Source organism: Fringilla coelebs (genome assembly GCF_963513975.1).
Source record: "Fringilla coelebs genome assembly, chromosome: 4".
Lineage (NCBI taxonomy): Eukaryota > Metazoa > Chordata > Aves > Passeriformes > Fringillidae > Fringilla > Fringilla coelebs.
Window position 1 is genome coordinate 39,335,925 of NC_140032.1, and position 25,095 is coordinate 39,361,019.

General features: G+C 40.0%; 1 protein-coding gene across 1 annotated transcript; it reads left to right on the forward strand.

Annotated features, from left to right (window-relative positions):
• The first annotated feature begins 3,275 nt into the window (after nucleotides 1–3,275).
• Nucleotides 3,276–20,494, forward strand: TMEM192 (transmembrane protein 192). The gene is made up of 6 exons (XM_084204272.1): nucleotides 3,276–3,411; nucleotides 6,275–6,421; nucleotides 10,430–10,694; nucleotides 12,684–12,818; nucleotides 16,481–16,583; nucleotides 18,917–20,494. Exons 1-6 carry the CDS (start codon nucleotides 3,370–3,372, stop codon nucleotides 19,038–19,040), a joined length of 816 nt encoding a protein of 271 aa, XP_084060398.1. The 5' UTR covers nucleotides 3,276–3,369; the 3' UTR covers nucleotides 19,041–20,494.
• Nucleotides 20,495–25,095: the final 4,601 nt, after the last annotated feature.

Consider the following 25,095-nt stretch of genomic DNA (forward strand, 5'->3'; position numbering starts at 1 on the left):
AAGCCTCTCTACAGCCATATTATCTACCCTTTTTCATCAGTCCTAACTCTGGACTTCATTATGGACATGTAAGACATTTTGCAAAATCATTTGCACTAATAGAGTAGCTGAAGTAATCTAAGCCACACTAAGCCTCCAGCATTCAAATTTGTATATTAATCGGTGAAAGACTGAGAGTTTTTATCAATACCAGTGTAATGCTGTTTTCTTTTCAATAGCTTGCATTTAAAGGCCACAGAATTTTTAATGGGCATTTTACTTAGGAAGCAAAATCTGCATAGCGAGTGGCAGTTTTTGATTACATGATTACTATGCATAAATAGCCCTGTGCTGCTCAACACAAAAAGTTGACACTTACATGATGTGAAAATCTGAAACTATACAAGGAGTGAAAGGTTCCTTTGTATTAAACATATTCAGCAGTGAACTGTTTTTTTAACCTCCACAGGATTCAAAAAATTTAGAGGAGCTTGAAATAAAGTCAGTACTTCTGAAGTGTCTGTAATATGAGGCTAGAACATAGACTGCACTTACTACAGTATGGCTTTCAGGATTATTACAGCCAATTCATGCAAATAAAATTTTCTACTATTATTCTTACTTTTTCACTTCCCATTTGTATTTTAAGTAATGTTGGGATCTGTCACAACCCCGTATTCTCAGAGCAGAGACTGTATTCTTTACATAGAACTGAATACAGTTTAAGTACTAATTGTACTTGTAGTATGAAAAAAGAAACAGTAATGATAATTATATCTTATAGCTGAATGTGAAGAAGTTTGTGAGCTCAATCCTGTTTCCATTCATGCCAAATTTTACATGAAACTGAGAGGAAGAAAAGTAGATATTATGTCTCTTTGTGAGGATACAATTGTGACAGCTAGTCCCCAAATATTGTAATTATTACTGAAATGGCAAAGGTAATGCCTAAGTAGAGCGTTTACTCCTGTGCATCTAACGCCTAAGCAGAGCTTTCCCTAAGGGCAGCATAGTATTGTCAGGCCATACCACATCTTTTTATCTTACTCTTAGCAGATACTTTCATCATTACTGATGGAGTTGCAGTGGAAATAATTTAGGACCAGGCTGTATCTTTATCTGTTTTTGACTGCCCAGCATTAGATCATGCTTCAGGAGCGAAACTTGCAAGTTTATGTACACTAAAATTATAATGTCTGTAAAATATGATGGAAGATGGAACAGGAATGGAGCAGAAGAGAATGTTACTTTATTAGAAACTATCTACATCACTAAAACCTCTCACTATTAAAAATTCTGTGAATCTAGTAATTAAAATGATATATCAAAACCAAAACAAAGATTGATTGATCTAGTAAGAACAAGAGCAGACTACTACTATAGAGATTACATACATGTTTTACGTAAACCAGTTGAAACTGTCAATCACATACTTCTGAATATGTTAACTGGTGTTGTATGCAAGTATTTATGCACTTCAAATATTTAAACTTGTAATTTTTTCCCTAACTGTGCTCTTCAACAGCCCATTGAGAACTCTTCATTTCCCATTCAGTAAAAACAAGGTTTTCAATTATATATAAAGTTAAAGTTATTCTGAACTTGAATTATTCTGAAATTGATTTATTATAGCTATAGCTATAATAAATGTAAACTTACTGGGACTTCAGGATTTTAAAATTACAGCTAGAAGAATAGTTAGAAGAATTAGTTCTTTTGATTTTATCTTAAACATTTGTCTAATGACATGTCTTACACACACTACATATATGTATGCAAATTGTGGCCTCGCTTCACTATTACTGAAAACTTTGGTCATCTGCCTGCTGATCAGTAGGATCTATGTTCTTGTTGGGAATGAAAAAAATAAAAGAGGGAGCACTATAAGGAGGAGGAAAAAAGAACATTTAGGCTGAGAAACTGGAACAGAGCACACTCTTATCACAGGAGCTGGACTTTATCTGAGTCAAACCAGCAAGTTTAAAGCTTCTTTTTAATTTAAGATAGCTGTCCAGTTCATTAAATGTGTTTATCTGTATTAAACAAGAACAAATGAATGCAAGTGATGAATGTAAATGCTCCGGGTGGGAGGTTTCAGTTGAGATTTTTTTTCTAGAAAAAGATAGCCAGGAAAAGTCACAGAAACTGAGATAAAAAAACTTGGAACTTCTTCTCTGAAGAAGCTCATACCTCAGAGCAGTTTTCACCCCTTGGCACTTCAACATGCTTTCAAGAGAGATAGAGCCACTGCAGCTGTTCAGGGTGACAGTCCTGGCTTCTCTTGCATAGTCCTCATAGGACAATTGCAACCGGGAGAGGATACAATCTTACTTGTCTTTCAGACCCCTGTTACAGCTTTGATCCTCTTCCACTATCATTAGCTGAAGGTTAAGGATGCTCATAAAGAATAAACAGAAGGTTAAGGAGCATTAGCAGAGGAACAGAGCACATAACAGATAATAAATATGATGCTTTGGAAATTCATACTTTGCACATGCTTGAACAGTGTGTCATTCTGAGCCTTCTCATTTCAGAAAAGTTATAGCAGAAAAATGTCAGAGATGCTAACAAAAATTACCAAATAATAACTAAGCACAACTAAGTGGTTGAGGAGTATGCAGAACACAGAAGGCTGTCAAGGTCAACAATACAGAGATCCATAAGGGAGTAGTGTGTTCACTGTCAGTGGCCACAGTCTGTCTCAGTGTGATCACAAAGGGTTAGAAAATTAAATGACCAAGCACACGTTTTAAAGAAAACGTGTTTCTTCCCAAAATATACAAAAGGGCCAGAAATATCTTAGAAAATGGATAAAGAGCCTCATGAATGCTAAAACTTTTCGTGATCTGAAGGGGCGACCAGATCCACTGGGAACAGTAACTAGCTGCATAGGCTCCATGCTTTCCACATGGTGAGAAAACACTCTGTACTGCAAGCTGGCACCAACACTCCGCTGCCTTTACCCCACACTTTGGCCAACCATCTGCTACTGGGGCACTTTCTCCTCCCAGCGCTGCCTCCCGAGCCACGGCCCCGCGGGGACCCCAGCCCGGAGCCTGCTGTAAATGGTCTCCGTTTGGAATTCAGGCGCGAGCTGCCGAGAGAACTGCGCCGAGCACGGCCACGGGGCAGCGCGGCACCCCAGGGCGGGCTGGGGCACGGACCTGTGCCGGGGCCGGGGCCCCGGCCCCGGCCCCGGCCCCGGCCCCGGCCCCTCTGCCGGCAGGGCCGCGCCCCGGGGCGGCGCTGGCGCGGCGCGGGCCCAATGGCGGCCGGGAGCGCTGCTGGCGGGGCGGGGCGGCGGCGCTGCCCGTGGCCAGCCCGTGGCGGCAGGGCCGCACCGGGGGCGCCCTTTAAACGCCGCCGGGGCGGCTGTAGTGGGAGGCGGCGATGGCTCTGACGGCGGGGAGGCGGCGGCAGGACCTGGACAACGTGAGCGCGGCGGGCGGGAGTGGGGCCGCGGCCGCGGGGACCCCGCCCGAGTGAGCGGCCGGGCTGCCGCTGAGGGTGGGCGCCGCCGGGCCAGCGCCTCGTGTTCCGTGCCGTCTCTTTCTTCCGCCTCTTCCTGGCTGTGTTCCGTCCGGGCGCCCGAGGCTTTATCTGTTTCTTCCGGGGGCGGCCGCCGCCCCAGGCACGTCCCCAGTGGCCCTCTCGGAAGGGAGGAGGCCGCCGCGGCCACTCGCTCCCCGCGCTGCCCCTCCCCAGCCGGGCTTGAAATATCCCCGAGGCATTTGGGCCTGGGCTTGTCTGTAATCGAGGTTATTAGCCTCTAATCGGGGCTGCTTGTGTGGCTCCTTCAGGTTTTCTGGGTTATTTTTCCACAGGCGGATCCTGTCTGTGCCATCTCTGGATTATGTGCTGTTGGCTGGCATGACCACGGTGTTTCTGTGTTTGTTTGAGTGTTTCTCCCCGCCCCAGCTGGAAGCCTGCGTGGGCAAGGCTTGCTGGCTGTGGCTTGTTCCTGCCTGCCCTCCTCCTACTGGCGCTGGGCTGCTGTGGAAGCGGCCACATGCTGGAAGTGGATCAGGGAGCCAAGGAGACTAAAGCTTTAACCTGTGCTCAGCAGTAGTGCCAGACAAGTCTGGTTTTAAGGCATTTTGGCTTTTGACATCTGTGGCTTTGGCTCATCGTAATGAAATGAAACTAGTGTTTGCTCCGGTTAGGAAGGACGCTTACTGGATTTTCTTTATGTCCGATTGACTGCATGGGATCATCATGTCCCATGCTTTAATTCCCCTCCTCTCCATGTTGTTTGGAATAAAATCTCTTTGGTGAGATTATGTAATCTAGTGCTTCCTGATACTAGCTGTCTTTTACGATACAAAGATGGACTGTAGCCAGTCTTGTGAGAAAGTAGCATGTTCAAAGCTCTGATAAGGCTTTGTCTGTGAAGGAGTGCCCTGATCCCTCATGGAAATGAGGGAATGGTGAAATGCAGAAATGATGAATCATTTGTTCCTATGAGACAAAGGATATTGTCCTAAGAAGAATTGCTGGGTTTGTGGGAGATGTGAGCTGTTAACCCCACCATTGATTCTGTGATCATAGAATGGTTTGGGTTGAAGATTCTTTAAAGATCTGTTTCCAACCCCCTCCCCTGCCTCGCCTGCCATGGGCAGGAGCACTTTCCACTAGACCAGCTTGCTCAAAACCCCAACCAGCGTGGCCTTGAACACTTCCAGGAATGGGGCATCTGTAGCTTCACCAGGCAACTGTTCCAGTGTCCCTCCACCCTCATAGTAATGAATTTTTTACTGATGTGTTATCTAAAGGCTTAGTTGAGATACCTTGGCTGCTGGAGTGTTGGTCCTTGCTCTCAGAGCTTAAAATTACACCTGACCTGTGAAGATGGGCAAAGGAGGGCTAGAAGGCATCTTTGCTCTCATGCTTCTAGATTTTATATCAGTGCCATAAGAGAAGTGCCATTTGTAAACATTTAGGTGTGCAGTAAATGGTCATTTTACCGGGCAGGTTTTTCAGTAGGTGTCATTTTCAGTCAAAGACTGGTCTAATTAAAAGGTATCAAATAGCTGAGGCTGGTCTGTTCACACTCCTCTGTGGTAAGGCAAGTGTAGTGTTCATAGTTCTAAAATAAAACTGGTTGTTGACTGAAATAACTCTTGATGACTATTTCTTTCACTGTAGGCAGTTGTGTGCAGGTGAAATAACTCTGGGGAGACAATCACATTGTCCTCATTGACATGAAGTATAAACATAGGTGTAATCCCTCTCTTCCTGTGCTGGTGTCTAGAAGGATGGCATGTTTCATTTGTCTTGAAGGTTATGCTGTTTTTTCTCATGGCAAAGGGTCCTCACTTTATAAAAAAGTCCTGAGTTTATAAATTGATAAATAGCCTAGTGAAACCTGGCCCGTCAGAAGTCTGGAGTGGGATAGGGTCTGCCCTTGTCTTCTTGTTCTGGGCTGTGGTTCATGAAGAACAGCAGTCAAAACTTGAGTGGAAATCTTGAGCTCTTATCTTCTGAGGCTAGGGATGCAACAGATGCTAAGGGAGAAACTCTAGCAGTTTTGGCCATCATAATGCCTTGTGTATGTTCTACTTAATGTGTATTGAATGACCATGTCCTGGCCTGAAAGGAGCAGGGGTGTTCATTTTCCAAAGTTTTCCCCTCCACCCGTACTTAGTTTGACCTTCTGCTTAGTAAAAGACACTATGTTTGAGCTGATTGTGAAGTCAAAGAACTAATGCATGGCTCCAACATGACGCGGGCAGGCTGCATTCTCTCTAGTGTAGGAAGAGAGTGTCTTGCTCAGCTCTTGGTAGCACCTTCTTAGCACCTTCTTCCCTCTGGGAGCTGCTGCTTCTTTCCTGCCTGAGTTCAGCTCTAGTTACTACTGCATGTGTTTTAACAGGTCAGTAGTATCAGAGGCTGAATACTCGAAGCTGTTACTGTTACACTGCGACTTTGTTGTTGCCTCCAACTGGAACAAAGAGTTTTGCGGTACCTGTATAAAGCATGTGAGAGCACTTTTTCCCATAAATATACTGCTGCTTCTGATGTCTCAGGGTTGAAGCTCAGATACTTGTAATACATTTTAAAAACTGAAGTTCCTGAAGGCTCAGTGTGATACTAGGAAGTCGATTAGTACTGGAATCCTCAGGGACTGAGTTCTCACATAAAGATGTGATGAGAGTTTACCTAGAGTTTAAGAGCTTTTGGAGATATTAACCTGGTCAGGTTTTTCCCCCTCAAGGCTTGATTTGCTAAGAGGAAATTCCAAAACCTTTGTATTTTATTTTTAGAGTTTACCTGTTGCCTTCCCCTTCTGTTCCAGGGTTCCTTGGAAATAACACAGAGTTTGGAAGATGATCCTCTACTGGATGCACCACTCATTTCGTCTCATACATTGCATTCCCAGCTGAGGCCAAGATTTCATGCTATTCCAGCAGTTCTCCTTGCCAATTTCCTGTTGCTAGTACACGTAAGTTTAAGAAGCATGATTTCCCTAAGAAGCTTGCTATCTCTCTTGTGAATCCTTCAGAATCCACTGTTCATGGGACAGAATTCTGATTATGTGACAGTGAATTGCATACACTGGCTGTTCTTCCAAACCAGTGAGGTCTAATTGCTAGTAAATTTTGTTAGTGTATATACTATCAAATACTTTCTGCCTTCTTGTTCTGGTTGTTGGTGCTGTGATACATCTTGTTAGGAGGAAGAGCATTTTAAATAGTAGTTCTTCTATACTGTTGGAAATGTAGTTTAAAAATAATATTATTGCCATAGAAGTGCTATGTTAGTTATAGAGGACTGAGATAATTTTCATGCTGTGCCTTCTGAGGCCAAACCTAATTTCAGAGAGAAGGTAGCTAAACAATTAAAGCTGGACTTGCTTAGGGGGTGTTGCATGGTATGGATGGAGAGAGAAAGTAATCCAAGTGCTACTTCCTGCTCTCACTTCTGGAGTTCAAGAGCAAAAAGCACAAACACTGAACAGTATCTAGGCATTTATGGAGGCTGGTAGACAGAAACAGAGTGAGTCCTGCCTAGTAATGGGTTTTTCTTTGATAAGCTGAAGAGGCTTGTTGTTTCTTGTGTGTATGTGCCAACCAGATATGAAGGAAGGCTGAAGAGCTCTGAGCCTAAGATCTGGCTGAAATATCACTTTCATGGCTTTTAGGGACATGGGTTAGTGGTGGATGTGATAGTTTTAAGTAAAGGGTGAACTTAAGGGTCTTTTCCCCTTAGATTCTATGATTCTATAGTACCAGTGACACGAGTTCTTTTAGAGCTTCCTTAATCTCAAACACAAAATGCAGTCCCCAGTGCTCTTGGAAACATGCTGTCTGCCAAGATTTTGAAAGCACATACCAGCCTCAAAGGTCTCTCTTTGGGCAGTTGTTCAATGTGCTTTAGCCTTCTAACTCTAGGAGTAGATGTTTTGTGGGCCTTGTAGTAGTATCAAGAAATGCTCCTCTGGCTGTCAAGTAGACTTAAGAAAGACCTGTGCTGTTCTGCTGACTGCCAAGATTCCCAATGGAAGCCATGTGTTCAGCCTTACTCCCTTCCCCTACCAGAAGAACTCTGTGCCATTCCCTTATAGAAGGCACTTGAAATGTGCTATTGGTGATAGAACAGTGACTATTTTCTGCCAAGCCTTGGGGCTTTGCTATTTGCTACCATAACTAATGCAGCCAAATGTCAGTCACTCAGATCCTGGGAAACTGCTGCCTGTTATCCTCCTACTTTTTCCTCTCTCCTGCATATGGGGAGAAGTGTGGTTAAGTGAAATGGGAAAACTTCTGTGGCATCTGTGAACACATATTTTCACAGGTTGTCTTGTTGCTGTAGCTGAACCTGCTTCAGTGACCAGTTGGTCCTTGGTCCTTGGAGCAGAATGGAGAAGTATCCTTTTCTGTTGGCAAAACAGCATTATAATTGCTACCTTGAGTGGCACTGTGTCTCTCACTGAAAAGATGGGTGGGCAAAACAAGCTTATTGGATATCCTTCCCCTGTGCTTCTGCAAATGTGCACAAACCTTGTGGAATGTGGAGAGAGGCCAGGGTAGCTTCTGATGCACAGCCTGCCAAAGGGGTAAATGTTCTGGAGCAGTTGAGCAATCATAGTATTATGTGGGAGAACTGTAATGCATCTCAAGCAATTTGTATGTAACTTGGAGTATTTCTTCACCTTCCTGGGCCAAGAAATGGAGTTGGGTAGCAAAATAGCTGCTGTGATGCAGCTGCCTAGTTACATACAATTCTAGAAGGTGGGTAGGATGTGCTGGACTGTGGTAGGACTGCGTTTTTGAGTGCCTTTAATTTGCCAAGCCTTGCTTTTCTGAAGGCCTCCCATCAGGAGGGTGGAGAGCAATGTGAAGTGTACAGGCTAGAAATAATTTTGTCATATTAATCCTTTCTTTCCTTTATCCTCTCTGTGTGTGCACATACACAAAATTGTACTTAAATGCTATTCTTTATAAGAATAACTTTTTGTATGGAAAAATATGTGTGGGGTGAAACATCTATTATTAAACATCCCAACAATACAAGCAAAACATATTTAATAAATACCACTCTAAATGCCAGCTTCCTGTTTTCTCTTGTATACACTGCTGTCGTAGTTTAGTAGAGATGCAATGCTAGGTCATTCCTGCTTACATCAGTTTAATATAGCCATTTTCTTTACCGAAATGTATTCCTAACACCTGGAAGGAGTAGAACTAATTGTGTCACTTGTAAAGTGGCAAGCTAAACAATAAACAGATGAATTAAAATAGTTGAATTATTCTTAGCTTTGTAAGAAAAGAAGGTGGTAAAAGAAAAGATTAAACAAATGATAAACTTGCCTTTTATTTAACTTCTTAATCTAACAACTTAGCCTATCTCAAGATAGTATGGTATTTAAGTTGTATTTGAAGTAATGGTTTTATGGATAATGTGGGCTACAGTCCTATTTTGGTTTGGGTTTCTTTCCCTCCACCTTCTATCCTATCTGTCCTCTGTAAAGTCTTTTTTAGGTATTGACAATTGTGTGACAATTATTCCCCTTTCTTGCTCCTTTCCCAATTATCTAACTCTGGTCACAACCTGAGCAAGCTAAGGGCAGTTTGTCTCAAGAGTAATTAAGTGATTCTGAAAAGGTAATTTCTGTGAAGAGTGTTGCTTGAAGAAAGTACAAAAATAGGAAATACAGTGCAAGAGGGTGGAAAGGGGGCGCTGGGATCTTAAATACTCAAAGAACTAAGTATGGAGACGGAGGCAGCAAATGAAAATTGGGTGCTTTCCCCTGTCTTCAATTCTGATGTGCTGCTTCTGTCAGTTATGACATGCAGAATATCTGACACCTTTTTTTTTTTTTAGCTAAGTGTATTAGAAATCATTTGTAGACTTGAGACAAAATTATTTTTTTGTGTTTTGTATATTAGTAGCTCTCCATTTATTTCTGTATTGGTGGGAGTTTTTTTGTTTTAAAAATATTCCTGTTCTGCAGAATGAACCAGGATGAGAAAGTATAATATTGTTCTTGTTCACTGATTGAACACAGTAGAGAAAATATTTTCTGTGACAAAACTCTATCAATATTAAGAAAGCCCTGTGTGTATACATACGCTACAGGTAATAGGCATCCAGAGCTTTGCTTTCTAATTGGCCAAAATATTGCTAATGTTCACTGCTGATGCTGAAAATTTGGAGAGTCTAGAAGACAGGAAAAGCTATGGCATAATGGCAGTAGTCTGAAAGGATAAGTATATATACAGTCTGGCTGTATATGGACTCTGACTGACGTCTGTCTGGTTTTCCTGACATAAGTAAAAAGATAAAATGGAAAAATATGATGGTAAATATACTAAGGAATGATTACCAAGTAACAAAGATGCCTACCCAGTGCTAATAATTCACTTTCCTAAAGTCAATGTGGAGATGATCTTCAGTGGCTGTAGCAAAGTGTTGATTTTCACTTAGGAAATGTCAATTTTGGGAAATATAGTTTCAGGAAATATAGAGTGTACCAATAAGATAAGAGCCTGTCCCACAGAGCAGTATTATGTGTAATTGAATGAGTCTAAAAAGATGTGATTTCTCTTTTCTAGGAGAATAAATCAAGTTTTCTTTAAAGTAAAAAGACATAGTAAGGAGGGTCCAGAAATGAAATAAATTCACTATGAAGACTCAAGGAACAGTGAAATTGATTAAGTAGAAATTCTTGGAAGGGTGACAATTACCAGCTCTGTTCTGCTGGAGACTGCTTGCCCTCCTGGAAGTCAGTCTTACTACTTAGCAATTTGAGTCATTTGTGTATTCCCAGAGTGACATGTAGTGGCTGTAACAAGTGTCTAATGTTTCATATGTTACCTCAACTCTAATAAAATCAATTCAGAAAGTAATGCATAATGAATTAACTACATAATTCTGGTTTTGTGTTTCAGGTTTTGTATATATATAGCTAAATGATGGCTTTAAAGATTTTTCTCCCTTTCTCTTCCAGGTTGCATTTGTTGTTCTAGCATTTTTAGCAGCTATGTTTTGTTCTTACCCCAATCCAAACCAAGATAAGTGCCCTGGAAACTACACTCACCCACTTAAAGTGCAGACTGTCATAATAATTGCAAAAGTAGTTCTGTGGGTTCTGCATGTCTGTTTTGAACGATACGTGCAGCACCACCACGGCAGAGTCAGAAGAAGAGGTTACTTCTCCATCTACCGATCAACAAGGCATCTAAAAAGGCTTCCACTGCTGATACATGCCACAGGTGAAGTGAACTTGAGTTTTTTTCCACCTAAAGCTTTAAACTGCTGGCACAATAAAAGACTAAGCAGGTTATATATTACTGTGTATTCTATATTGTGAACTTTTACTAACCTGCCCATGAGCACTTTATCCTTTAGTCGGATGAACCTCTGTACTGATCTTTCTGGTCTGCCAGGTGCAGGTTGTAAGGAACTGTTTGTAGTGCAAAAATGCTCACACTGTGAGGTTGAGTAAAACATTTAGTCATTAGCATGTAGTCTTCAGCCATGGAGTATTCAGTCAGCAAAGTATGTGTTTGACTGCTAGTGGTCTTGATTTGCACATTCATGTGTCTGGTTGGATATGTGGTAAGTCTCCGAGTCCTTCCAGGAAGTGTGCTGCTCTTCTCTTTTCAAGCTCAGCAATCCACATAGAAACAGATTAATTACTTGTTGCCCAACAGCTCTCAGAATTCAGTGGAATAACCAATTTTCTGACCTTCACTGAGGATGTGTAACATTCAGCTCTGTATCTGACTCCTTTCTCTACTTTCTATGGACAAAAGGTGGTGTATAGAAGTGATTTAACAATATTTTTAAGTTACATCTCTGGCAAATTTAGCTTTAAAGTGTTGGTGCACCTAACTGGTGAATCTTTTTTACAAATCACTTTCAAATCTGAAATCCATCTAACTTAAGGGGATTTTTCCCACAAATAGCAGTGGAAAAGGGCAGAGCAGTGGCTTCTACAGTGTTTTTATAATAAATAAATTATTTTATACTTTATTTATTATAAATAAAGTATAAAATAATTTATAATCCCACCTCCCTCCTGAAGTAGATCTTTTTTTCACCAGAATTAATAAGTGAAATGGTCTGTATAGGAAACTAGCTTTCTTTCATCACGGTCTCTTTTTGAAAGTGCTAGTTAGCTTGATAAATGTGCAACACTTCAGGCTCTGGCCACTAGATAGAGCTCTGAAGATGTAGAAGTGTTTGGAGTGCAGTGACAAAAGCAGGCTATGGGAGGCTTAATGATGTAAAAGGATTATTTCTGCCTGTTGCAGTGTAACTGGCAATGCTTTGCCCTGCTTTCAGTCTTAGATGGAGCCCACTTCTCCCTACTAGACAAACTCTGGGCATTTGTGAATGTTCAGATGCAATCAGGTGTGTGCTGTAGAATTTTGATCATCTGTTGTTCAAAAGGTAGTTCTTCCATTACTGCAAGCATCCTGCCATGGTAATGACTGCTGATACCACTTCCTTCACTCGACTGACACAGCAGGAAAGAGAACTGCAGTTCCCCAGCTACATTAATGTTCTTTATAAATTTAGTTCTTTATCCAGACACTGGTCTGACACATTTTTACAGGAAGGAAGAAAACACTTCACACTCAGTATCAGAAAAGATTTTTAGACCTGTAGCTCAGTATTTTTTCTCCTTGACTAATTGTGCTAATTTCAGTTAAACTTTCAGTTATGTTCAAGTATTAAGATAAGAGGAAGTGGAAGTCTGTGCGAGTAGGCTTTGAAAGGAAGGTGCTAAGTTTTTTTGGTTTTTTTTTTGCTCTGTTAGTCTGATTTAAATATATTTTAAATCCACTACTTGAAGGAAAATACTCCCTCATTTTCAGGTGACTTCCGTGATCTCTTAGGAACTGAAAGAATAAGACGAATAGCATCAACAAAGCCAGAAACAGTTGTAACCCATGTACCTATTTAGGTGTTTCTAGTGTGTTTCTTCCACTCTTGTTTTTCAAGTCAGAAGAATCTATAAGAAAACTCCTAATTGTCTACCATTACATGTGCTGAAATGAAACCTCATTTTGCTACCAGGAGGTATAATCTTGCATGTTAAGTAAATTAGCTGAAGGGGCAAGCATGGTATGAAATGGAAAAGCATTATTGAAGTGTTGTGGCTTAATGCAGATACTGGGCATGAGAAAGCATTAATTAATTTTAAATAGCTAATAAAACTAGTTTATCTTTAAAATATAACATTTGTTTTCTAGGTAATACAGCCCTACTCTTGATTCTGTCGGTGCAGCATTCCTTTCCTGATCACAGCAAAGTGTACCTGTATCTTATCCTGGGAGTCCTGAGCCTGGAGATGATTAGTTCCCTGACATGCTTAGTGATTTACACAGGTGAGAGAGGCAAGCTTAGCCTTTTTGTGTGACATTCATTATAGCTGGTACTCAACTGTTTGCCCTCACAGTAGTTCACTTGTGGTAGCCCAAGGCGTTTAACTACCATTTTAAATACAAAACGATTCTGTGCTTGTAGAAGGAGAACTAAGGCAAATCCAAAACAAATTGGGAAAGGTTGTCAGGCTTGATTTGGTTCCAAGGGCTGCTAAATGAAAGCTCCATGTTATCTCAAAGCTGTTAATCCAGTGAAGTGGCAATAAATGCCTAATTAATTCAAAAAGTGTCCTGTGAACAGGTTTGTCTGTTTATCAGTGTTTCTCAAATGCATGCACCACAAGCTGTGAAGCAGTAAGAGCTATCTGGCTTAGTCAGAACTGTGTCTGAGGGGTTTGCATACCTGGTTGTGTGATTGTGCCTTTTCCAGCCTCTTCCTCTTTCCCTAGTCCCACCCAAAAGCTTCAGTTTCTCTTTGACACTAAAATGGTTCATTCTAGTGAATATTTAAAAGATGCATGGGTTTTGGAAGCTTTGATCATATCAAAACACTGTAGTGCTTTATAAAACTGTGAGGCTTTGCTTTGTGCTATTACTGTTGGTTTGTAAGATTCTCTGCTTTAGGTTTGGTATAACTTATGAAGACTTGATAAAACACTTGCCTTTAAACTTTGCAAAACTATCTAAAATGCTGATAAATAAATGCTTCAAAGAAAACTTAGGTGTGTTCATAGTAATGCAATGGCACACAGAGAAATACTGCCAAGTAGCCTGTTCATCTAGGAAATAAAACCTCTTCTGACTCCTGCAACAGCACAAAAATGTACTAAGAAATCAGGTCCCAGCCCTAAACTATGTCTTTGTCTTACAAGTGTCAGAAGCCTGAATGCTGCAGGCTTGTCAGGCTTCCCCCTCAATGGCCCAGCATGGCTCAAGTAGACTGACTGTCCTCTGGAAGAATAAGGGCAGTGATGAGGGAAAGCAATCATGGCAGTGCTGGAAAACTATTCCAAGAATGCTGGAGATCATCCCTTCTTTGCATACGCATGCTTACTTTCCTGGGAAACTCGGGAAATAAGAGATAAATTGTAAAACTTTAATAGAATGTCAGGAATTCCAGAGAAATGCTATTTCTAGCCCTGAGGCCTCCTGGAGCTCAAAGAACTGCATTGTGTGACTCTTACCTTGACCAAAAAGGATAAGTGCAAGGAAGATGACCTGCATAGTAGTAAGGTCTAAGCTTGTACTTCTGTAAGAACTCTCAAACTATTTTTCTGCTTATTTGTCACCAACAGGGTATTGTTTCCTGGCTTGTACTTATGCCAGTTCCTGTGACCTTCAAATTCATTAATTCATTCATTATCACTGTTTTGTAAGGTTGTCTGCTTTAGGTTTAGTGTAACTTACAAAGATTTGATAAAACACTTGCCTTTAAACTTTGCAAAACTATCTAACATCTTTGTATATGCATTTATTTATAAACAAGTTGTGAGGTGCAGTTTTTTGCAGCTCAAAGAGGCTTGAAGAAGGGTTCAGTGACTCCTGTAACTAAGGGGAAGAGTTGCATTGTTAGGAAGGAATAAGGCAGTGTGTTCTACCAGCAGCTACCTTATCTCTTGAGCAGCCCCAAATTAACAAAATTCATTCTCTAAAGCTTGGTGTACAAAACTAGGGTTAATTTTTATGTGACTTTACACCTGCTGAAAGATGAGGAAGACTTCCAGTCACCCTAAGTTGCTTATTCCAGTGGGTAGTGTAAGTTGTTAATTTGTTTTCCATCCCAATGCTTGTTGAGGTAAGCTGAGCGACTGCTTGCATCTGTCTTATCTGTAGTGGTGGATTTTAAGGTTTTTCTACATTCTTATATCAAATCAAGGCTGTACTGAGGCAAAACAAATGTATTTGGGCAATTTTGAGAATACGCTGAGAATCTGTAGCAATTATGACATTCAGATGTCTTAGAGCAGAGTATGTGACTGGGTGGAAGCATGAAGCTTCTTTAATGGGATAGTTTTAAGGGCAGCCCGCTGCTGAGGTTTAGAATTCTCCTCTTCAAGGCAAGCACTTAGCAGATACCGCTAAGATAGTATCAGCTGAGCAACAATGGGGAGTCTAAGGTAAATTTACACTAAAAACTACTGGCCCACCCTTTTTTGTATTAGTTTTGTATAATTTTGGAGACAAGGCAGCACCAGTTCACATTGTTTCTTCAGAGTGAGGTAATTATTTAACTATGAGAATGAGACATAAATGCTTATCTGTAGAAGATTCATGTACCTGACTTATTTTCTGTTAAATAATTCTGTCTCACAAATCAGGAATACCTGACTGTAATTCTAGGTACTTCTCTTGCTTGTTGGACCTGTTTATGAATTGTATGATAGACGATGTCCTGTGAAGGACTACTGCCTTCCCTAAAATTATCTCCATGCAGCAGTGTGTATATATAGCTGTAGGATGCAGAGGCTGAGATTCAGAAATCTACAAGGAATTGCTGTGATTGACCTATAATAGACTTGACATATATAAATCGTTCAAGCGAGGTAAAAGTGCATGGAATGAAGTACGATACAGACAGCTCTAAATGTCAACTTACTATTCTAAGTTTTTTACTGCTAGGATAGGGAGTAAAGCTTTAAAAGACTTACTAAATATATGTATTTAATTACTTTCTCACATACTTCTAATATCACTTGAATAAAAGACCAACATTCCCACAAACAACACATGTTGAGAATTCCATGTCCATTCCTTTGTGGTTTTATTTGTAGAGAAATACCGTCATAGAAATAACTAACCTTTGAGCCTAACTCGTAGTTAACCTCTGGAGGGTCTTAGCATTGTTTTAGCAGGGTGGCCTGTAATAAACCCCATCATAGTACTGACTTGTAAGGACACTCCTCTGTTACAGTTAGTGTGCATTTCTCACAGAGCTGCGCTGTAATGTTTTTTGTGGCATTAAATGCATTGTTTCACAAGCAGCCCTTACTGCAGAGTCCCAAATGCATACTCTGGATATTTTGATATTTTTTCTGAATCAGGATCTGATATTGAATGGCTTTAAATATTTTCAGCTTCCTTTTCGAAATAATGCAGAGGGTGCCTACAACTTTTCCCACCGGTCCCACCCATACATCTGTTAAATTTAGCCTTAATCTTTATTCACAGGTGCCCAGGAATGACTTCTGGGTTTGATAGCCAAGGCTGCTTGGTTCTCAGTGGCTTTCTGTAGCAAGTCTGCCCTCGTCTGAGCAGGCAAACAAGCTGCTGCTTCACTGCTGCTAGTCTAGTTAAAGTAGTATTTATTGATGAGCTTAAGCTAGAAGTCCTGAACCAGCTACCAGTGCAAAACCTCTTAAAAATGTTTTATACCATTTTACTTTGTTTTGCCTGAACTTGGAGACTGAATCGTGGTACCCTGTAAAAGGCAACTAACATTTCACCCTCTCTTAGGTGGCAGATTAAACTTTGTATATGTTCAAGCTCCCCCATTCAGGTCTGCTTTTGCTTTTCCATTTCTCACATTCCTTTATTGTCTTTCCATCTCCTATCCTAAGGTAATCTTAGGATCATCTGTTACAGATTTTTACAACTTGGGCTCTGGTGTTAAAGCTTCTTTCTTCCCCCCCGCTACTTTCCAACTAATTTAAAAAGCTTTCTTGCAGTGAAAATAAGCAACTTCAATCGTGCTAAGCCAAGACCTGACATAATTGAAGAAGAAAAGATGTATGCCTACCCTAGTCACATTACCTCAGAAGTTGGATTCAGGTAAGAATTCTGTATTCATTTTGTGCTGTGTTCAGCCGTGGTATATAGGTAACATGAATGGAATTGCACGATTTCCTGTAGACTTCAATGCAATCTTAGACCTGTCAGCTAAACCAGAGGTGGGAATAACAGTTCTGAAGGAACTATGCATAAGCCTGCCATTTTAGATGCACAGATGAGATGCAGTAGTCTTGTACTTTCTCCATAGTAAATGACAATTTACTATGAGACAGAAATCCTCAAGCATAAGGATGGAGGTGATTTGACCATTTATGGCTGGTTACATTAATCTTTAATATAAATTGCTGTGCTGAATCTGGTTTAGTTAATTTCATGTGGGGTTTAAGGAAAGATACTGTTGTCTTACACTGTTACTTAAAGCAGGCCTACAGAAGCCTAGCTGCTTCAGCTCATTTTTTTCAGGGAAGGAGATATATTGTGGGCAGTTGATAGACAAAGAAGAAAACTGAGCAGCTCTGTTCTGTGCCAGCAGTTGGACGTGAGATTTTAGTAATGGATTTGGAATGCATTTTGAGTTTGGGAAGGAACTTTGAAGGTGTGGAGGACACTTAAGGAGTAAGGAAGGTCTCAGTGAGAGTAGAAGCTGTCCAACAGTAACTGAGACTGTCCCAGGCACTGAGACTTATTTTTCATTTGTTCTTTGTGTACCTGCCAACTGCTCAATCATTTTCCAGTTGCTGAAATCAGTCTGGTATGACTTAATAAAAACTAGTAATTGAAAATATCATGGATATCTGTATAAGAATCGGAGATTTTCTAATATACTATGACTTGCTTCTATATGTGCTGTCTTCATGAAAGGTTGACTAATGAGAGATGACTAATACTTTGGGACTTTCCCTGGTATCACAAATGCAGCATGCACATGCTTTTATGGAAGTTGGAAGTAGGTGTCCAGGATACAGGAAGGATTTAGGATTGTCTTGAATTTTGATACCATGTCTGACTTCCATTTTGATATAAAAACCATGGTGCTTGCATGGTGGACCTCATTTCTTTCTCATTCATCTTCTCCCCTGAGAAATTCTCAAATGCCCAGGGAATGTGTCTGCAACAATGACCAGCTGAGGAAAAGACTGTGCTCATTTTTGATTAAAGAGTGCAAACTTCCTGTGAGAGCTGATTGCAAAACCGTTATTTTAATTTAGCTCTATACAACTCTGACTCTCTTTCCCTTGGGAGTTAACATCTATTGAAAAGTGAATCCTGTCAGCCCTTCAGTTGACCTTGTTATAAGAATGTTTTTTGAATATCATGACCTCTGCAGCCTAAGCTACTGATCAGGAGCCTTAAGCTGGCAGTGCACATTACTGGTTAAGGTTGCAAGTTTGCTGTTTACAAAACTTGTATTCTTTACTTTTCCCGGTTTATCTACAGTAGGTTTTTAATTGGACCCAAGCTTTTTTCTGCTCAATATCCTTCTCAACACTTTCTAAGAACTATGAAATGGGCAGTGTTCCTCTACAAAATGCTGTAAATGCTGTAAGTTGTTCCTCGGAACGACTTTCTCAGCGCTAAGGTGCTCACGAGTGTACTAGGAGGGCAGATCCCCAAGTCAGCAGAGAAGATATAATATGTAAGGAAAGAGTAGACTACATTCAGGCATCATGTTGTATCTTAAAAATACATCTTGTTGTATCTTAAAAATTCCTAATTAGATTTGACAAAATTCTCTACTTTTCCCCCCTCAATTAAGTGAGCTTTATTTAAATGTTTCAGTGTTTCTGTTGGAGATAAATGGAGAGATATCTGAAAACTGGATATATTTTTAAGGGGGGAGGGTAGTTGTACACGAGGTTATAGATTTGAAGTAGCACAATTTTTTTGTACTGATGCTGTCATGGTATGTGACAGATATTGCTGTATATAGCAGCATGAAATGTATGCCACTCCAGGTTAATCAATTTCTATCTTAACCAGCTGAACAACAATATTATGCCTGCTCAAAACAAGCTTCCTAATACGTGTGGGAAAGGTTCCACATTTCTTACTACAATTCTAGCATATTGTCTGTCTTGGTTTCTTAAACAGTGCAATCCTCACTCTGTAACTGTCTAGCAGGAAATATGTAACTCAGTTGTATATACATGGCATGAAGTTCAGCCAGGCTTTCTCTTCCTACCTTCTCATGCAAAATAGAGTTAGATATATAGGTGTTGTAGATTGCATCTTCCCTCAAAAACTAGTTGATCCCAGCAAAAGTGAAACTAAAGGAAACAACTGTTTAAGTATGTGTTAATTAGCTCTGATATTTCACATATTAGAAGGCTGCTGTCATTTACTGAAACCATATTTACTTCTGTTACTTCAAGGGAAAATTCCAGTTTAGAAGAGATAGTTGAGAAGCAAGGAGATGTTATAGAATATCTTCAGCGACACAACGCACTGCTCAGCAAGAGACTCTTGGCGTTAACATCTCAGCAAATCAAAACTTAACAGCATTTGGGAAACTCCTGCTGGAGCTCTGGAGAGGAATGTGAAGTAATGTAATATCCAGACTGGTTTGTACAGATGTGACTCTTCAATCATCTTTCACGTTTTGAAGTACAAGTTAAGCTGGAATGATAAGCTCTGCATACATTATGAACCTATTACAACTGGACACTCTGGCTCTCTTCATATCATCAGTTCTGGAAAAAAAGCTCTGCAGCTTCAAGGATTTTTAGTTCATCATAAGTTCAAGTTGGACCTGAGTTAATGGTTTAACTTTGCCCAGTTGTTGCTATTATTTTGTACTGCTATGTAAGCATTAAGCTTCAGGCTACCAAAGTGTTTTATATTTCTGGAATACAAATTTGTTCTCTAGAAAATCTGATTTTCCAAGGGATGTATGTGCAGTTTCTATTGCTGAAGCTGAGACTAGATGTGTTTTGTCACTGATCCTCTTTATTTCCAGGGATGGAGGTGGATTACTTCAGTAATCCAATACAGGTACTTGTTTTCTAGATCTCTCCTTTTCTCCTTTTTCAGGTAAGTTAAGAAATTTGTCATCTAATTTGGGATTGATCTAAAGTGGTGGGTGCCCTAAAACTGTAAATCTCACAAGATTATGGTACATAAACCATGCTGTGATAAGCAATTGTTCAGAATTCTGGCTTTAAAGAGGGATCCTCAGGGCTGATGACTATCCCATTACTAGAAATTTGTGTTAGTAACAAGACTCCTACTCTGCCAACTGAACTAACAAAGCAGAAATACTTGAGCATGAGCTTTTCCATTGATATGGTAACTAACTTGTGTTGAATGCTTTTAAAGATGCTGTCAAAATGCTTGTTACATACTTGCTCTTCACTTTGGCCCTTCAAGAAGGTCAGCATCTTGATTCAAAAGTTGAAGTAGTGTATGTGGGGAAGTGGAAAGCAGCAGAAGACAGAAAGGTCTTTTAGAAGTCGAAGAAACAAGAATTCTTGGTTTTAATTTATGGTGAAGTAAGGCTGGTGAAAGAAACATTTTTTTCTGGGTACTGTTTTGTCTACCAGTGTAGACTAAGAATTATTTTAGAAGCCAATACCTCTCTGGGGATAGGATAATCACTAATCAAAACTGGGAAGAAGACTCTTAAGAGGAGTGGTCTTGTAGTTGAATATAAAAAAGGAAAATAATTCATCCTACTTTGGTGTTAGGGCACCACTTTAGAAGTACCTAGATAGTTTAGTGTGCAACAAATATGGGGGTTGTCTCATTCAAAGGAAAACAAATATTGGAGGCTTTGCTGCTATCCAACACTAGACTGTTCTCCTTAGCTGTTGTTTCTTGAAAATGCAGCCAGAATTTTATAGTATACATGTATGGAATAAAGTTATTTGTTTTTAGAGCTCAGGTTTTGATGTGACTCTGTATGTCAATTTATATCATTTCTATGAAAAGCAGTAAAATGTGACTGTGAAATTCATGCACAATAAATGCAACCAAGGAAGAGTGTGAATTCTGTTATTTCCAAGCTCTTGTACATCTGGTTCCAACAGGCAATCTGTGCAGATTTTTCTGTTATGCTGAAGTTCTCACAGCAGTGTCGGCACTTAAAACTAGCCATACAAGGATAGCTGTACACTTGTTTTGAAGCTTTAAGTTTAGTTTTATTCCCCTTTCTGAATCATGTTTCTTTCCATCATATTTCAGCCTTCCTCTGCCACTTGTGTTTCTTTCCAGCATTAAGAAGGATGCTGCATAGTGAGGCAGAACAGCTTTCCTTTGTTTTGAGGTCATTACTCAAACCTTCCTCTTCTCTCTGACTGCTCAAGGTAAACCTTGGATTAAACTGGTAGTGTTGCTTTCTGTGGAACATGGTAGCTGGAAAAAAAGGCAAGTATGGCTTGCTGTGCACACACATGTACATCTTCTGCCCTTTAAATGTTACCTTTCCTAAGTACACAAGTGATAACAAATGATAACAACCACCCACCCCTTGCCCCAGTTTTATATCTTTATCATACTCTTAACTCTATCTTGTTTTCTTAGTATCTTTAAACTTTTTCTTTGGGCAGGGTGGAGCCTTTTCACATTTGTATGGACTCCAACCAGAAGCTGGTAATCTTTATTACTCCCCCTGAACACTTCAGGAGCTGGTGCTGTGTGTGGCAGCCCCAAGCCCCTTGTCTGCGGCAGATGGGCCAAGGCCAGCCTGGTTTGGAGGCAGAAGCAGTCCCCAGCGCCCAGGTTCCCCTGTGCTGCCTTCCCCAGTGCATGGTGTGGTGTTGCTGGGTTCTGTGGGCCTGGGCACCAGAACCTGTGTTCTGGTTCTGTGGGCACCTGCCTCCTCCTGGCCACCACCCTGCCGGTGGCCGAGCTCACTGCTCTGCAGAAGGTGCTCAGAGGACCTGTGTGCAAGCAGCTGCTTGAAAGGCCTCGAGGAAGGGGTGAATGGCTGCTGCTGTGCCAGGGCCATGAAGCTCAGCTGTGACCTTGCTGTGTCTGACACGCCACAGTGCTGAATTGAACAATGACTCCTAATTGTTCTGGTTCTGCTGTATCCTGTTTAGCAGACACTTCTCTGCTGCTGCAGGGCTGGGTGCTGGGGTGGCCTGTGCTGTCCATGCTCAGTGTGGCAGCCTGGGTGCCTGTCCCTGCAGTGCCAGCATGTGCTCCTGGCCTGGATTGTGCTGTCTGAAGTGAAATCCACGGTGTGCTGTGCACGCAGGAAGCACTGGAGCATTGGGTCCAAATTTCAGGGGGGCAAAAAGGTGCTGCTTTGTGAGCACGTGCTCTGCTGCAAAGCAGCGCTTTGCTAACCACCAACACAGCCCTGCTGTGGTGAGGTGCGGCAAAGCCACAAAGCTTACTCTGAATGTCTGAAGTGATACTCTTTATGTAACTACAGCTGCTGAAATCAATCGGTATTTGCAGATGTTGGTAAGAGCTACCTGATTGCAACTGGGGCAGTAGGAAGATAGCAAAAGTAAAGGAATGTTTCCTAATATATGCTAAAAATGTACCTTAAAATAAAAATTAAAATAAAGTATTATTATTTTATCCTCTTTATTATTCAGTGCTACCCCAGTAGCTTTTTATTTCTAGAAAACCACTATATATGCTTTTTAGGTCTGAGAAAAGAAATATTTTGTGCCACCTAAGGAATATATTGGGTTGTCTGAAAAATGTTCACATTGTGGGGTTTTAATAATTTTTAGATGAAATGCTGAACTGTGCTGAATATTCTGTTCACAGGAAAGAAAAGATGTGATGATCTCTTGTGAATGCACATCTTGCCTGAGGGAAAACTCTCAGTCGGGATTTCTGTTTTGTCTTTCTGAATTGTTCATAGTGGATATTCTATATAAACACTTAAGTATTTCACTCCTTGAGGGAAATGACTGATTGTAAAAGATTTTTACAGGGTTTTCCTGCTATAAGATTCTACACTAACATGTAAGTAACTAACAAGGAGTTAAGCAGGCTTGCTCTACGGGAAGTCCTTCTTAATCTAAAAAACAAGGTTGCAGCAAGGACCAGAGACTTGAGCTGACAACAGTCTGAACAGGTAACTCGAGACATGGAAAAGCAGCTTCAGCCTTGGAATGAGTTAGGCTTTCTTTCCAAAAGCCATGTTGCCTTGTTTGTGCTCTTGGAGTGTTTCCTGCTTTGCACGAATATTTTGCAGCTGATCACTAGCAAAAAAGAAAAAGACCAGTAGAAGAGCAAGTAGTGAGAGATCAGTGGGCTAATTGTACTCTGATAGTCAACATTTGAAACTTGTTTGACATACTAATGTTTCTCCTGATAGATGTCAATTTAAATATTTTGTGACCCTTAGCAAAATTTGGCTTTCTGTAGACACTGAGATATTTATAGCATGTGTATGCGTATGTAAGGGAAATATTTCCAGTCTTTATTCTCCTATAATTTCCTCTTTTCCATACTGGAAAGGGAAGAGGTGAATTGTTTATTATCCTTTGGGAACATGCTAAACTGTTGTTTCTCACCAAAGCCTTGCATTTACCTCCGTTTCCTGCTGACCTGCTGTTACAGGACTTTATGAAATGTACTTTCAAATTAAGTTTTAATTTTTCCCATATTACAGCTATCTACAAAACAAGGAGTTAATTCAATGTTTTAGAAACTCACGTTTTGCCTTCTAGAATTTGAGGTCTTAATCTATCTTGGGATCAAGTCTTGCTAGATTACATGCATGCAAACATCAATTCTGACTTTGAGTAGAGAGCAATTTGTACTTTTGCAAGCTGCCTTCAAACATACACTGGTACATGCACAGGGAGAGCTCAGTCAGTTTGGCTGTTGCAGCACTGTGTCCAAATTATTCAAATTTATAGATATGATCACACTGTTATCATGCAAAGCCATTCTTACCACAAGCCTTACGTTTTGCACATCAAATGGAAACAGATATTCTCAACAAAGTCAAATGCAAATCTGACTTGAATCAGAATTTTGCATTTTTAGAAAGACAGAAGATGTCAGGAAATTTTTTTCCATTATTAGCTATAATTTATTTGTGTCAGAAATAGAGTAAAAATTTTTCAAACACTGATTCTTATATGAATCCAAAGGGAAAATAGGCAAGTTCTCAATTTTCTTTAGATGCACTGCTTTTGACAGCTGAAGAATACAGACTTTGAGGAGTGTACAAAATTTATTTCAAATAAGATATTTGAAATGCATACTATCTTTTTACAAAATATACAATCAACCAGCTAGTTGATAAACATATCTATTGAAGCTCACAATTAATGCCTTTTTCAAAGCAGATTTGATAGTATCAGAATGCCTTTAAAGAAAAGATACTTAGAATAATTTTGTAGACTGACAGCGGGCTTCCTAGGGTGCTGTTTAATTTTTACTTCTGTGAAGGACCATGCATTTATAGCTTTTTGATAAGATGCATTATGTATTTTTTACCATTTTATCAAAGTTAATTGAATAATTGTGGTTATATAAAAGATCCAGTGCCGCAATAGATCCATATACTCATTCATAAGACATAACTGTAAAACAGCTACTCTTCACTTTTCTTGCTTTCCCACACTCTTTACCTGTAGTTATAAACAGAGTTAGCCAAGGATACATATCAAAGCCAAGTCAAATACATAATTTTAAAAATATATATAAGTGGTGGAACGCCTTTTTGGGAAACTGCTTTTTTTTTTCAAGACTCCAAAGGTTTACCTGCAGAACTGCTTGTTGTTTTAGATAAGTTTGACCATCTTGTTATAATGGTTTTACACAACTCCAGAACTGGGTCTCAAGTTACATTTTAATTTTTTTTCATGGAGAGAAATTTGTAACTCTGCCAGTATTAATTCAAGTAAAGTTTCAAGTTTTTAGAGATATGGGGTTATATATGCACACTGATTAGAAAGTTTCAGCTAACCAGCTTTTATGATTGCAGTTCTTTCAATTATTAGAAACTATGTGTTGTAAGAAAAAAATAGTAATACCAGATTTAAACCATGACACTTCTGATCTTTGATAGTCTTTATATATTTTGTAAAAAATGTTGGCATTTCAAGTCTAGTGCAATGACTTAAAAATCTGAGTGTATTTTATTTTCAGGTTGTTTTAGGTATGTTAATGAAAGGGCTACCACATTTTCCTTTATATGTAGGTAGGTAATTTCTGCTGATATAGAAGGCAGATGTGAAGCATATATTTTTAAGACCAAAACTCAGACTAAAAGCTCAATGTGTTCTTGACATCCAGCGCTGAAAAGAACAGCCTGTCTTCTGTTTGAAGTCTTCATTCATTGTAGTGCTATGTTCAAATATCCCATTCATTTAAATTACAGGAATAGAGTGCTATGCAACACTGGGGCTGATCAAACAAAGGATTCTTTTCAATGGTCTATTTTTATGCTCTATTTATAATACTGTAGCTGGTATTTTAGGAAAACTACTATTAAGCAAATAGCTCTGTAGTACTGAATTTTCAAGCATGTTTTAACTGTCTGGTTTGGCAGCCCACTTTAAGAAAACAAATGATAGGCTTTGCAGTAACAGCTCATTAGACAGGAGGATGGGCTTGACCTTAAGGCCTGGCT

What these genes read in the sequence shown, in the direction of transcription:
- TMEM192 (XM_084204272.1), top strand. Translation starts at nt 3,370, where the DNA reads ATGGCTCTGACGGCGGGGAGGCGGCGGCAGGACCTGGACAAC. An exon ending in GGCGGCAGGACCTGGACAAC is followed by an intron (nt 3,412 to 6,274) that starts GTGAGCGCGGCG and finishes CTTCTGTTCCAG; the next exon opens with GGTTCCTTGGAAATAACACA. An exon ending in ACTGCTGATACATGCCACAG is followed by an intron (nt 10,695 to 12,683) that starts GTGAAGTGAACT and finishes TTTGTTTTCTAG; the next exon opens with GTAATACAGCCCTACTCTTG.